Raw genomic sequence first — 15,903 nt, 5'->3', positions numbered from 1 at the left:
TCCAGACGCCGACATTGTCAAGAGGCACGCCCGCAGGAGCCTGAAGTAGCGGCTGGGCTAGAGGTTCCGTTACTTCGCAGAAACTTAGCGAAAACACTTTCTGGCGGGCTACCAGCGAGGCGTGGGAATGACTTGTGTACCCAGGCAGTTGTGGCGGGCAAATTCCCGCGCTTTCTGCAAAATCGTAACTGTGATTGGCTTACTCAGGGCATAGCTCCGTGACGTAGCAAAATCGGCGCAGAAATTGGCGCCAAGAATCTCCATTGGTGGAATGGTAGGGTTCCGGCAATGGAGTGGAATTTTCCGCCGGTTTTCGAGTTGCTGATTGGAACGGTTAACCACGGCCACTGTCGTGGGGGCGGGAATGTTCTGTGTTCGGTTTTGTACGGGTGCTCTTGTGGGTAGTCGGCTCTCGCCTTTCAGTCGAAGACGTCGAAGCAACCAGCCATCGCCTCTGGTGCGCCAGATCGTGTTCTGGCAGTTAAGAAGACAGTTTGGTAAGGTATGTCTGCAGCACCGGCAGACAGGGATTTTCCTAGGTGATGATCAGAGCTCAGCAGAGCGCGCCTGTTCGTCTTTTTCTAACTTTGTTCTGTCTTGGGTAGCAGCAATTAATGTTGGGTTGGCTATGTGTTTTCTCTAAGATTTTTGAGTTGCAAGGAATTGGCTGCACATACCACTCCGTAATAATCCTCACAATCGAGTTTAGGGACAACTTCACATTCACAGCGTTTGTTTGAGTATCCAATTTGAGCCAATTTGATGTATTGTAAATGTTTCATGTGTTTTTGTTTATTATTTTGTGTTTAGTCTTAATAAATCATATTGTTATTTTGGACAGAACTTTCATTCTGTTAATCGGTAGAGCAACCCTATCATTCCTCACTATGTTAATGAAACCTTCGCTTATTTAACTTATCTATCAAATTAAATTATTGCAGGTGCCAAACTCTCTTCTACTCCACTGGCAGGGTTCATTAGAGTCAGTTCGCGTATTTTTTTTTTATCCTTGTGCAACAGCAAAAGTCGGAGTTAGAATAGGAGGGGGGGGGGGTTAGAGCATCATTTACATATGTAGATTCTAGAAGAATTGAGTGTTAAATACACTGCTAGCCCCGGCACCTCGCAACTCGCCAGATCTGAACCCGGTCGAACGTATCGAGGATGACTGAACGTGGTGTCAGAGTTCATCGCCCCCTCCCCTCCCCAGAATTGTTTGCGCAGATGAGGTGCCAGCTCCCTCTATCGAACTACCAATGCCTCACTGCTTCCATGCCACGCCGCGTCGCCGCTGTTATCCGTGCCAAAGGTGAACATACCGGCTATTAAGTAGGTGGTCATAAACTTCTGGCTGACCAGTGTATCTCGTTGATATCGAATGTTCTCCCTGTGGCCCGCGTCTTGCCACCATATTTCGACGCTGTAACTCGAGTTCCCATCAGGTCTCCCCTGATATTACATTCTATGTCTATCCACATAAATACACCTTCGGCCCTAGTGTGGAGCATTTTTAACTTTTTGCTGACGCACGAAACGAATGATTGTTCAATAACCTCCTTTCGCACTCTTACCTCTCTCATTTTGTTGTTACAGTGCTATTAGACAAAGAGGAGCAGGAGTATCAATAACATTCATGAATACTGTTTCCGTACGTTGTTGAACAGCTTTCTCTCGAAAGTAATCTTTCTCAGTCAGGTCCTCACGACACTTTTTCTCAATTCCTCTTTCGTCTAACTAGGTGGGGATTCGGAGTACTCTAGAAGTACAAAAGCAGAAATCGCATCAAACTCTAGTGTGAAACACCATCGCAGCCGCGCGACACTCATGGAAATTACCTCAGTAAATGTAAGTTGTTCACTTACCTGTCTTACAATTTACTTTATGCGTTCGCTGTACTTTGCACCAAATTACGACAAAACTCTCAAATGTTGAATCCAATAGCGCACGAGGAAAACGGCAATCGAAAGCAACAGCAATGTTCCCTCGTGCTCATTATCTTGCACTTAATTAAGATTTTTTGTGTTACTATTTGATACATCAAAAACTATCTTATACCGTTTGTTTGTTCAGTATGGGAAAGAACGAAAATTGTGGGCAGCCGACAGTGAAAGAAGTATTATTTCCACTGAAAGTGAATCTGAACTATTAACACTGACCCGCTGTACAGTATTTTACACAACACTGAGCACTGACGCTGATTTAATTGTTTTTGACTACAAAAGGCTGGTTCTCATCTCTGAAACAGCAACATACGTGCTGTCACACGTACAATGGCCTCCGAAACGTTTCATAAGTAGTCTAGCACCCACACATTTCGTGTCATAATATCGTCAATATCTCAAACTGTTCTTACTTAGTGGCTCCTTCAATCATGTTTATGACGTAGATCAGAACAAATCTGTCTTTTGCAACTGAAAGTTTATTTTGTTTTTAACTGAAAAATTTTCGCCTTTTCATATCAGGTGTCATCAGTGGTCTGTAATTTCAAGAAACAATACATATTTTGTTAGAGTTCCGTAGTGTTTTCCGGAAGAACGTATCAGTCATCCAACTATTTAGAATTGTATGATTGTGATTTATAAAACTAAGTGAAGAATGGAAAACTTGTAATTATAAATCGATAATTTAAAAGTGCCGCCAGATAACGACACAAAATCCTAACAAAATAAATATAATTAAATGATTTTATAGGCCACTGATGATGCGTAGTATAAATACGTGAAATATGTTTTGTTAAAAACAAAATAAACATCCAGTTGCAAAAGACGGATTTGTTCTTATCTACATGATAAACATAGTTTAATAAACAGTTTATGGCGCTTTAATAATATTTACAGTGGAAAGTATGAAAGTGCTGAGTAATCATCTCCTTGTATCTATGCCAAGGTACTGAAGCAAGTAGAATACCGTGATGCTCTTCGTCAGAATTTGCACAGAGAGATTTTCCCGGGTATTTATTTACTGCTTTGCATTCACACTGTTACCACGAAGTGACTTGCCTTGTCCTTAATACTTACGATGTCGTACCTCCTGAACTGTGTGTTATACAGTGACATAATTTTGTAGTAACATTCAGAAGGTGCAAGTCCCCTCCATGAATAACAAGACCACACTATAACATCACCACCTCCGAATTTTACTGTTGGCACTACACACACTGGCATACGACGCCCATACTTTTCACACTTTATTTTCGATTTACTGTCACTCACTGTATCACTCAGACAGCTCATACTTCGCTGTTTGTTTTTATTCACTCACTGCTCTACTTTTTCGGTCCCTCCCTCCATCACTGGTGACACATCGACATTCGAACCCACGTTGGGTATTGATTTATATAAACCTACTAATGGGTAGCCCAACCAGTGGCAAATTCCAGAACATACCAAAAAGGCTTCGGATGTTCCACAATGTTCCAGAACATTCCACAACATTGGAGAGTTTCACAATGATATTAGATGTTCCTGGATGTTGCCGAACACTTTGGAATATTCCCGAATGTTCCAGACTATTCTCGAACATTCCATAACATCCTGGAGCATTGTTGAATATTCCAGAACATTCTGGAACGTGGTGGAATGCTCTCAAATACTCTCAAATGTTCTGGAATGTCCTAGAGTGCTAAACTTCCCAGCCGTTATATCTTCAATAGCACACCCAAAAATAGGAAACTTTTTGTAGGATAGGATATAGAAGGCTAACACACCATATAACTCCCTTGATCGTACCGGGACTCGTTTCTGAGTTTTAGCGGCACGCACATTGTACACTTATACTATGTGATCAAAAGTATCCGGACACCTGGCTCAAAATGACTTACAAGTTCATGCTGCCCTCCATCGGTAATGCTGGAATTCAATATGGTGTTCGCCCACCTTTAGCCTTGACGACAGCTTCCACTTTTGCATTCTTGCGTTCAGTCAGGGGCTGGAAGGTTTCTTGGAGAATGGCAGCCCATTCTTCACGGAATGCTGCACTCAGGAGAGGTATCGATGTCGGTCGGGGAGGCCTGGCACGAAGTCGGCGTTACAAAAAATCCCAGAGGTGTTCTATAGGATTAAGGTCAGGACTCTGAACAAGGCCAGTCCACTACAGGGATGTTTTTGCCTTATAACCGCTCTGCCACAAGCCGTGCATTATGAACAGGTGATAATAGATTGTGTTGAAAGATGCAATCGCCATCCCCGAATTATTCTTCAACAGTGTGAAGCAAGAAGGTACTTAAAACATCAATGTAGGCCTTTGCTGTGATAGTTCCACGCGAAACAAAAGGGGGTGCTAGCCCCCTCCATGAAAAACACGACCACACCGTAACGCCACCGTCTCCGAATTTTACTGTTGGTACTACACACACTGGCAGATGACGTTCGCCGGCCGGAGTGGCCGAGCGGTTCTAGGCGCTACAGTCTGGAACCGCGCGACCGCTACGGTCGCAGGTTCGAATCCTGCCTCGGACATGGATGTTTGTGATGTCCTTAGGTTAGTTAGGTTTAAGTAGTTCTAAGTTCTAGGGGACTGATGACCTCAGAAGTTAAGTCCCATAGTACTCAGAGAGAGAGACAGAGAGAGAGATGACGTTCACCGGGCATTAGCCATACCCACACCCTGCCATCGGATCGCCACATTGTGTACCGTGATTAGTGACGCAACACAACGTTTTTCCACTGTTCAATCGTCCAATGTTTACGCTCCTTACACCAAGCGAGGCGTCGTTTGGCATTTACCGGCTATTTGTGGCTTATGAGCAGCCGCTCGACCATGAAAGACAAGTTTTCTCATCTCCCGCCTAACTGTCATAGTACTAGCAGTGGATTCTGATGCAGTTTGGAATTCCTGTGTGATGGTCTGGATAGATGTCTGTCTATTACACATTATAACCTTCTGCAATTGTCGGCGCTCTCTTTCAGTCAACAGTACGCTTTTGTGCTGTACGTGTCCCTTCACGTTTCCACTTCACTATCACATCGGAAACAGTGGACCGAGGGATGTTTAGGAGTGTGGAAATCTCGCCTACAAACGTATGACACAATTGACAATCACCTGACCACTTTCGAAGTCCGTGAGTTCCGCGGAGCGCCCCATTCTGCTCTCTCACGATGTGTATTGAGTACTGAGGTCGCTGATAAGAAGTACCTGGCAGTAGGTGGCAGCACAATGCACCTAATATGTAAAACGTATGCTTCTGGGGATGTCCGGATACTTTTGAACACATAATGTACTTTTATAATATATATATATTGATTATCTTTTTCGCAAAGTATGTGGTTGTGCTACTGAAAGGCCTGGATAATTTATTTCTATTATCTTGAGGATACAATGCTCTCTCATTCAACACATTTCCAAGCTACGACAAATACTGAAGTGATCTGCATCACAGTACAGTGTCATTCAAGGACTGTTAAATTTCGTTAAAATGTTTACGATGTCTTACAATTATCACACTTGTTTCAGAAGCTCTGTGGATATAAGAGTTAAGAGTTTTAACTACCGGAAAATATTCAACAGTTTCATTATATCACTTACTGAAAAACGTTTCTCGATATATATTTTGGATAAATGACGACATCGGTCTTAAAGGTAGAAACCGTTTATTTCAGATCGATTTGGGTCACTGTGTGACCATCTGCAGCGCAGACTATTCGAACCTTTAGGCCCGTACCATACCAACACAACTTTTTCTAAAAGGTGTAAGTGATAATTACTTACAACAGATATCTTCACTTCTTTGTACATATTTTAAACCGTTTATCAGATTTTTTTGGTTGGGTTAAGAATAAACAAAGCTAGGGTAAGGTCATCATAAAAACAGAGAGAGGGACAGTGAAGCGTTCATCATCCTAACTGAGAAAGACCTTGTTTGCGATAAAGGCAAAAAAAGTCTAGAAAACCAGATGACAAAAGCTGACAGAATTAGACTGGTGCAGACGAGGAAATTTCCCATACTTCAAATGAAGTAAGATATTGAGAGAGAATTAAGGATTAGGGCGTTGAGTTATCTGTCTGGCGTTGTATGGAACAGAAACAAATACAGTGAGAAAACAGGCAAAGGAAAAACAGCAAGCATTTGAAATGGGGTGTTACAGAAGACTGTTACGCGTTACGTGCATAGGTGAAGAACGAATCAACTGTTACAGGAAATGGAAGAACATAGAATGAAGTGTATGAAGAACACATATAAAAAAAGAGGCAGCTTACTGGATTATCAGATACTGCATGTAGTAATAGTTAACTGCGCGCTACAAGAAGTAGTAAAGAGTATAAATTGTAAATGCAGGCAAATGTTAGATGGGAACTATACTATGAAGAATGTTAGGTGTGGTAGGTGAGCATGCAAAGAAAAAGGCATGATCATATGGTATCGCTGTCAATGAGACCCCTTCTGGGACTATTCGGCTGCCTGGTGCAACTCTTCCTTTTTGAGGCCATCTCGGCGAACTGAGCGTCTATGGAGAGACTGAAATGATTCGGACAACACGAAGTCCTCCAGCAAAGAAAACATTCGACCCGGCCGAGTCTCGCGATCAAGTCACCTTTTTAAATTAAATCTTTTAGTCTCAATAAAACTCTTCTGGGCTGTTGATCGCATTGTCATACATAAATTTGCCCCACGTTTCGATCACTGTTGCAAATGGCCTTCCTCAGGACTGAGCCGAGTCAGCCGGAACGCCGCACAATTTTATATATTCACAATGCGATCAACAGCCCAGAAGAATTTTGACAGTGTTAACGGTCGTGGAAGCTTACGCTTACATAATTCTTTTATAGTACGAAAATACATCGAATTACAACGCTGTACAACAGATGATACAAAACTTAACCACTTCCGACACATCCTTCAAATTCTTACGTCAATCAAGGGAAAGAAGGAGACGAAGGACGGGTCACAGCAGTCCATGCACTGACTGTTTAAAAATATAGAAGTGTTCGCGTCGCGTGTGAGACACTATGTTTAGAACTCACATTAATCGCTGCTATATGCCACACTTATGGAAGCCTCGGTACTCAGTGCATGTATAATATTCAAAAATGATTCAAATGGCTCTGAGCACTATGCGACTTAACTCCTGAGGTCATCAGTCGCCTAGAACTTAGAACTAGTTAAACCTAACTAACCTAAGAACATCACACACATCCATGCCCGAGGTAGGATTCGAACCTGCGACCGTAGCGGTCGCGTGGTGCCAGGCTGCAGCGCCTAGAACCGCACGGCCACTCCGGCCGGCTGTATAATATTCGTTCTCCCTTAGGTACATAGTTCTTATTTTTCCGTTACGTCATGAAGTCAGTGAACTAACCTGATTGCACGTCTAAAATTGTTTGTCTGCTCTCGAAAAGTACTTTATGAACGTAGAGTCGTCAACAAATTGAATTTCGAAAGAAAAACCCATTTGCTGTTAAGTTCCATCAAAATAATTTCGAAATGTGTCTGCTTACCGGCACACGCGCGGTAATCGCTCTTCAACTAATTCACACGACAACGTCCGCCCATTTCGCATCGCTCACTGCTCGTCCCGGACGCAGCAAAAACGTTTCAAAATCTCGCTTCGTCTCTTTTTTATTGTGCAAATGCGTAAATTAATACGAAACAGCGATTCAGCCAAATGACTGCAATACCCACATTCCACTTTGATTTTTAAAAATCTCTCTCTCTCTCTCTCTCTCTCTCTCTCTCTCTCTCTCTCTCTCCCTCCCTCCCACCACACGACCACACACACACACACACACACACACACACACACACACACACACACACACACACAAAACCAACCTTTTTTTAAAAATAATTCAGTTATTCGCATTTATTAAATGCGAACATGCTTCTGATTTTAGCGTATGATTTTCTTTCACCAAATCAATGAAGCGTCCTGCAGTATTGATAGTTAATGAAGCCACTCGATATTCTTTCGATCTGTCAGCCTGATTTTCGATGTACACACACGCAAGTAATAATTCCGCCAAAATATTTTCCCTGGTTCACGTTTCATTTCGTCGGTTTGTAACTTGAAATCTTCAAATTCGTAAGTCCCAAGTAAAACTACAATCGGATTCCGATTATTACCTTAAACACTCACGCAAGTTTCAGCTTCGCCGTTTTCCGTTTGCGGCGCGAAACGCTAAAAGAAATAACTTTCAGAGTTACCAGATTTGTCCCTCATTGTCTTGTCAAGAAACACTGAATCTGGTGAGTGTCGCACTAGCGACATAACGGTTGCTACAAAATTTAATTGGAAACAGTAGAAACAAATTATTTGAGCTCACATTTTTTTCATACATCACGATATGAAAAAGAAGGGGTGTCGACACATTTAATCTTCCATACAGGAGACAGTAACGTTTCCTAACGGCTTAACGTACATCAGCTCATTTTTCTTAGTTTTAGTCCTGTGGAGATGTACAACGAACTAAGGTAAGCCGATCTGTGGATTAACATCACAACTTACGCTTTAGAAAGTATTATGCAGTTGTTTTTACAAGTTACCGAAATTTCAGACAGATAACATTATTACACTGCAACTCCTATACACTGACGTGATACAAGTTACGAGATACCTACTAATATCATGTCGGACCTGCTTTTGCAACTCGGCGTGGCATGGACTCAAGTTAAAATGGTTCAAATGGCTCTGAGCACTGTGGGACTTAACATCTGAGGTCATCAGTCCTAACTAACCTAAGGACATCACACACATCCATGCCCGAGGCAGGATTCGAACCTGCGACCATAGCAGTCGGGCGGTTCCAGACTGAAGCGCCTAGAACCGCTCGGCCACCGCGGCCGGCTGGACTCAAGTCGATGGAAGTCCCCTGCAGAAATACTGAACCATGTTGCCTCTCTAGCCAGCCATAATTGCGGAACTGTTACCGGCGCAGAATTTTATGCGCGAACTGACTTCTCGATTACGTGCCATAAATTTTCGATGGGATTCGTGTCGAGCGATGTGGGTGGCCAAATAATTCGCTCGAATTGTCCAGAATGTTCTTCAAACCAATTGCGAACAATTGGGTCCTGATGACATTACGCATTGTCACCCATAACAATTCCATCGTTGTTTCGGGATATAAAGTCCACGAGTGGCTGCAAATGGTCTCAGAGTAGATGAACATTACAATTTACAGTCAATAATAGGTTCAGTTGGATCAGAAACCCCAGTTCAAGCCAAGTAAGTACGGCCTACATCATTATGAGACACCACCAGCTTGTCCACCTTCTTAGCTGGGTGGAAACGTGCTTGCCTCCCATACACTGGGCCCGGGTTCGATTCCCGGCGGGGTTAGCGATTTTGTGCATCCGGGAACTGAGTGTTGTGTTGCCGTCATCATCATTTCATTCTCATCGTCGCCCAATATGGTGCCGATTGAAATAAGATATGCACCTACCGGCCGAACCCGACTGAAACATCCCGGTTAACATTGCCATACCATCATTTCATACCACCAGCTTGCACAGAGCTTTGCTGACAACTTGGCTCTAGGGCTTCGTGAGGTTCACGCCATACACGAACCCCACCATCAGATGTTAGTAAATGAAACTGTGACTCTTCTAAGGAGGCCAAGGTTTTCAAGTCGTATAGTGTCCAGCCAATACGGTCTCGAAGTCAGGAGAGGCGCTGCAGGCGATGAGATGCTGTTAACAAAGGCGGTCACATCGGTCGTCTACTGCCATAATACACTAACGCCAGAATTCGACGCGCTGTCCTAATGGATACGTTTTGGTTCCATGCTAATAAAAATTATTACATGGTTTTTTTTTCTATAGGGTGGTGTTCATCCGGCTTCTGTCTAATATGCTTCAGATCGCCACGACTTGCTCTCCGATTCTTTTTTTTTTAGTCTTTTGAGTGCGATTATTCTGTAAAGAGGTAAACGTAACGTAAACACCATTCACATACTAGGACCTGTTCCGACTGGCCACTATTGCCTGCAAGACAGTACAAAGAAGCGATCTGTGATCGAAGGACATGTGAAAAGCTTGTCGCCATTCCTTCCAGCCGTTATTGCCACTAGATGAATCCGGAAGATGCCGCTGCGTCTTTATTGAAGCAGCTCTTCATTTGGCGTCTCCAGACTGAGAGCACCCCATGTCCCTACCTCAGAATAAGCCTGCGATGTACCGTGAATCGAGCCCTGGTCCTTCCGTATCGAAAGCAGAGACGCTAACTATTCGGCCGGCAGTTCAATCCTAAAATTCTCCATTTGACTTGTCTGTCACCTGTATGCTTCTGAACTAAGAGGTTAGAGACAGAGTCAAACGCTAGTGCAGTAAAAATGGTTCAAATGGCTCTGAGCACTATGGGACTCAACTTCTGAGGTCATTAGTCCCCTAGAACTTAGAACTACCTTAACCTAACTACTCTAAGGACATCACACACATCCATGCCCGAGGCAGGATTCGAACCTGCGACCGTAGCGGTCTCGCGGTTCCAGACTGCAGCGCCTAGAACCACACGGCCACTTCGGCCGGCGCTAGTGCAGTACTGCCTATTGACACATACACATAAACGTTTCATTCAGGTTAGTGTTTTTAAATTTTTACTCTGGAGTTTTGACTTCCTCGGCCTGTCGGATATTACTTTACCTGTCAAACTCACGACACGGGAAGATATGCGAAGGACTTTTGCCTCGAAGTGTCGCTGCGTTGCCCGTGGTGAGAGGTAATGCCTGAAATTTATTATTCTCGACACACTGTTAACACTGTGGATTTCGGAATATTGAATTCCCTAACGATTTCCGAAATGGAGTGCTTCGTTAGTCTAGCTCCAACTACAATTCGGCGTTCAAAGCCTGTTAAATGGCGTCATGCGGTCATAATCACGTCGGAAACCTTTTTCACAGTACAAAAGGTAGTTCCGCCAATGCACTGCCCTTTTTATACCTTGAGTACGCGATACTACCGCTCTCTGCGTACCGTTTTCCCATGACTTGTGTCACGTCAGTGTAAAGGATGCACTATAGCGACACTTCGAGAAAAAGTCCCTCGCACATCTTCCCGTGTCGAAAGTTTGACAGGTAAAGTAATGTGCCACAGGCTGGGGATGTCAAAACTTCAGAGTGAAAATTTAAAAACACTAACCTGAATGAAACGTTTATGCGTATGTGTCAATAGGCAGTACAGCATTAACGTTTGACTCTAAGTCTCAAACCTCTTAATTCAGAAGCACACAAGTGACAGACGAGTCAAACGGAGAATTTTAGGATAGAACTGCCGGCCGAATAGTTAGCTTTCGATGCGGGAGGACCAGGGCTCGATTCCCGGTACCTCGTCGGGATACTCTGAGGTAGGGACATGGGGTGCTCTCAGCCTGGAGAGGCCAAATGAAGAGCTGCTTCAATAAAGACGCAGCGGCATCTTCCGGATTCATCTACTGACAATAACGGCTGGAAGGAATGGCGACAAGCTCTTCACATGTCCTACGATCACAGATCGCTTCTTTGTACTGCCTTGTAGCAACACCGACTCAAAGGAAGGCCTCGGCGCTTGCTGGTGACGTCACGTCAGCTAGGCACGGCGAACGCCTGGTCTGTTGTGGGCAGAAACGCCTGGGCGTGCTTATCACTATAAATCTCTTATTTTTGGACAAAATGTTTGGTATGGTTTTGGATTCTGCAGTTTTATTTAGATGAAAGATTTTCTTACTATCGTAAAGCTACACATGAAGATCATAGTTCTGTATTACTGAATCCTGTCGAAACAAACGTGGATCAATATGAGAAGATGCTTTGCCCCATTGCAAGCTTCGGAAATTTTATATTCAAGTAACTATATTTACTTGATCCATTTTGTTATCGAAACTTACCCCAACCACCTTACAATGAACTCGTTTCTTTTATTTATTTATTTTCGTTTGAAATCGTCACTAGAAATGTGAACTAATTTACATGTGTAAATGTCCAACTGTTGCCAGTCATTAGATTACAGTCGTTTTCAACGAAAGGAATTCTAAACAGGAAACAAAACAGCTTCATACATCGAAAATACTGCTGAGCTTAAACTTTTTTAAACATGCACATTAGGAAAGACAAATATTCCCCTATTGTAACTGAAAGGAGAAACTTTATAAGATAGCAAAATTTTATTTGATGAAACAAGTATCTCTCTTTTGCCTCTTCTTCTGTCCCCCACCCTCTCCCCCAATGCGGACAGTCGCAAGATATTTCATTAACATTCAGTGCTCCTCACCCCATAGTCAACCAAGATACCTAAAGAAGAGCACCAACATGTTCACAGCTTCTTGTAAAGGCAACCCAGTACAAGCGTAACTTCCTCAGATTTACAAATAAGGTAAAGAAGCACGAATTCTGTTGCTGCTGGACCATGAAGTTGTTTTTGTATGTCGATCCTTAAAACAGGTGGAAATTTAAATTCAGGAGTACACTATTTGTTAAGAAGTGTAATGAATTGCACAATCAATTGATTGCAGAAATCTCTCAGAACAATGTGTGTTGATGAACTACCGCCAATAGTTCACATTTTCCTGTGTCAGAGAGGTACACACCACCATTACGAGTATGCCTGCAACAGACCAGGCGTTCGCCGTGCCTAGCTGACGTGACGTCACCAACAAACGCCGAGGCCTTCCTTTGAGTCGGTGTTGCTTGTAGGCAATATTGGCCAGTCACAACAGTTCCTAGTACTTGAGTGGTGTTAAAGTTACATTTACCTCTTTACAAAAGAATCGCGCTCAAAAGACTAAAAAGAACGATCGGAGAGGAAGTCGTGGCGGTCTGAAGCATATTAGACAGAAGCCGGATGAACACCACCCTCCATCTACGAGTATCGTATTAGGATGGAACCAAAACACCTCGCGATTGGCGCCTGCCTCATTTAGGTAGTGTTTTGCGTAAAACCTGGTGAGTCTACCGGACGTTGGTGGATCGCACTAGGCGGCGTCCCGCAGGCAGGGCGAGGACCCGCGGCAGGTGCAAATGCCGGCATTGTTCGCAGCTGCGGCCGCGCCCATTGTATTACAATCAACCTTCACAAGGTCCCCGCCGCGGCCACGCCCTGCCGCCCGCCGCCCGAATTACCCTCCCACTCACACCGCTCCGCGGCCGACACCATTGTCTGCTGCCGGTGGTGGGCACCTTCCCACGCTCCTCTCGGACGGCGGTGCAGCGTAGGTCGTGCGCTTAACTTTGCGGTGACGACAATACTCTCATTCAGTTATCTCTAATTTTCTAACGCTGCTTCTGTCGCTACTTTAAGGTGACCCCGTTCTAACCTCTATCATCCTCGTTTTTTACAACATAAATCTTTGTCTGTATCTGATGCAGTAATAGCCATTACTGACATTCAGGAATGTTGCCACTGCAGCAAGCAGTATCTCCGTAAGTGCTGTGGTAACGATAATGTCATCCGAGTTGACCACTAACAAAACCTTAGACCTTAACTAGCGAATTGGTTTCCTCTATTCATTGTACTACATGTTTCAGAAATCTTCCTCCTATATCTATCTACATCTACATGGATACTTTGCAAATCACATTTAAGTGCCTGGCAGAGGGTTCATCGAACCACCTTCACAGTTATCTATTTTTCCAATCTTGTACAGCGCGCAGGAAGAAAGAACACCTGCATCTTTCCGTACGAGCTCTGATTTCCCTTATTTTATCGTGGTGATCGTTTCTCCCTATGTAAGTCTCTGTCAACAAAATATTTTCTTATTCGGAGGAGAAAGTTGGTGATTTCTACTTTATGAGAAGATTCCATCGCAACGAAAAACGCCTTTGTTTTAATGAAGTCCAGCCCAAATCCTGCATCACTTCAGAGACACTCTCTTCCATATTTCGCGATTATACAAAACGTGCTGCCCTTCTTTGAACTTTTTCGACGTACTCCGTCAGTCCTATCTGGTAAGGATACCACACCGTGAAGCAGTATACTAAAGGAGGATGGACAATCGTAGTGTAGACAGTCTCCTTAGTAGATCTGTTACATTTTGTAAGTATCCTGCCGATAAAACGCAGTCTTTGGTTAGCCTTCCCCACAACTTTTTCTTTTCGTTCCTTCCAATTTAAGTTGTTCGTATTGTAATTCTTAGGTAGTTACTTCAATTTACGGCCTTTACATTTGACTTATTTATCGAGTAACCAAAGTTTAACGGATTCCTTACAGCACTCATGTGGATGAAGTCACACTTTTCGTTATTTAGGGTCAACTGCCAATTCTCGCACCATTGATATCTTTTCTAAATGGTTTTGCAATTTGTTTTCATCTTCTGATAACTTTATTAGTCGATAAACGGCAGCGTCATCTGCAAAAAAAAACCTAAGACGTATGATCAGATTGTCTCCCAAACCCTTTATACGGATAAGGAACAGCAAAGGGCCTATAACACTACCTTGGGGAACGCCAGAAATCACTTCTGTTTTACTCGATGACTTTCCGTCAGTTACCACTAACTGTGACCTCTCTGACACGATGTCACAAATAGAGTCACATAACTGAGACGATATTCCATAAGTACGCAATTTCACTACAAGCCGCTTGTGTGATACAGTGTCAAAAGCCTTCCGGAAATCCATAAATACGGAATCGATCTAAAATCCCTTGTCAATAGCACTCAACACTTCATGCGAATAAAGAGCTAGTTGTGTTTCACAAGAACGATGTTTTCTAAACCCATGATCACTATGTGTCAATAGAGCGTTTTCTTCGAGGTAATTCATAATGTTCGAACACAATATATGTTCCAGAATCCTGCTGCGTTAATGATATGGACCTGTAATTAAGTGGATTACTCCTACTACCTTGCTTGAATATTGGTGTGACCTGTGCAACTTTCCAGTCTTTGGGTACGGATCTTTCGTCGAATGAACGGTTGTAGATGATTGCTATGTATGGAGCTAACGCATCAGCATACTTTGAAAGGAACCTAATTGGTATACAGTCTGGACCAGAAGAATCGCTTTTATTAAGTGATGTAAGTTGCTTTACTACTCCGAGGATATAATCTTCTACGTTACTCATGTTCGCAGCTGTTCTTGATTCGAATTGTGGAATATTTACTTCGTCTTCTTTTGAGAAGGCATTTCGGAAGGCTGTGCTTAGTAACTCTGCTTTGGCAGCACTGTCTTCGATAGTATCTCCATTGCTATCGCGCAGAGAAGGCATTGACTGTTTCTTTCCGCTAGCGTACTTTATATACAACGAAAATATCTTTGGATTTTCTGCCAGATTTCGAGACAAAGTTACGTTGCGGCATCTCGCATGAAGTCCGAGCTAAATTTCGAACTTCTGTAAAAGATCGCCAATCTTGGGGATTTTGCATATGTTTAAATTTGGCATGTATGTTTCGTTGTTTCTACAACAGTGTTCTGACCCGTTTCGTGTGCCAAGGAGGATCAGCTCCGTCGTTTGTTAATTTATTTGGTATAAATCTCTCAATTGCTGCCAATACTGTTTCTTTGAATTCAAGCCACATCTGGCCTACACTTGTATTATTAATTTGGACGCTACGGTCACAGGTTCGAATCCTGCCTCGGGCATGGATGTGTGTGATGTCCTTAGGTTAGTTAGGTTTAAGTAGTTCTAAGTTCTAGGGGACTGATGACCTCAGATGTTAAGTCCCATAGGGTTCAGAGCCATTAATTTGGAAGGAGTGGAGATTGTCTCTCAGGAAGGCGTCAAGTGAATTTTTATCTGCATTTTTGAATAGGTATGTTTTTCGTTTATTTTTGGAGGATTTGGGGGTTACAATATTCCATCTCGCTACGGCAATCCTGTGTTCACTAATCCCTGTATCCGTTTTGATCCTCGTCATTAACTCAGGATTATTTGTTGCTAAGAGGTCTAGCTGAAACACACTAAGAAGGCAAAAGCGACGCACCAAGCATGAATTATCCGAATAGGACGAAAATCGGTAGATGTGATGCACATGACAGACAAACAAATGATTACAATTT

General features: G+C 43.1%; 1 protein-coding gene across 1 annotated transcript in view; it reads left to right on the top strand.

Moving 5' to 3' along the window:
- The first annotated feature begins 364 nt into the window (after nucleotides 1-364).
- LOC126178419 (translation initiation factor IF-2-like) overlaps nucleotides 365-15,903 on the top strand; it is a 124,783-nt gene continuing 109,244 nt past the window's right edge. The window contains exons 1-2 of the mRNA XM_049924534.1: nucleotides 365-502; nucleotides 12,944-13,115. Coding sequence (XP_049780491.1) covers nucleotides 365-502; nucleotides 12,944-13,115 — 310 coding nt within the window. The remainder of the gene's footprint in view (nucleotides 503-12,943; nucleotides 13,116-15,903) is intronic.

Source organism: Schistocerca cancellata, chromosome 1 (genome assembly GCF_023864275.1).
Source record: "Schistocerca cancellata isolate TAMUIC-IGC-003103 chromosome 1, iqSchCanc2.1, whole genome shotgun sequence".
NCBI lineage: Eukaryota > Metazoa > Arthropoda > Insecta > Orthoptera > Acrididae > Schistocerca > Schistocerca cancellata.
This window is presented reverse-complemented; position numbering and strand designations above follow the sequence as displayed.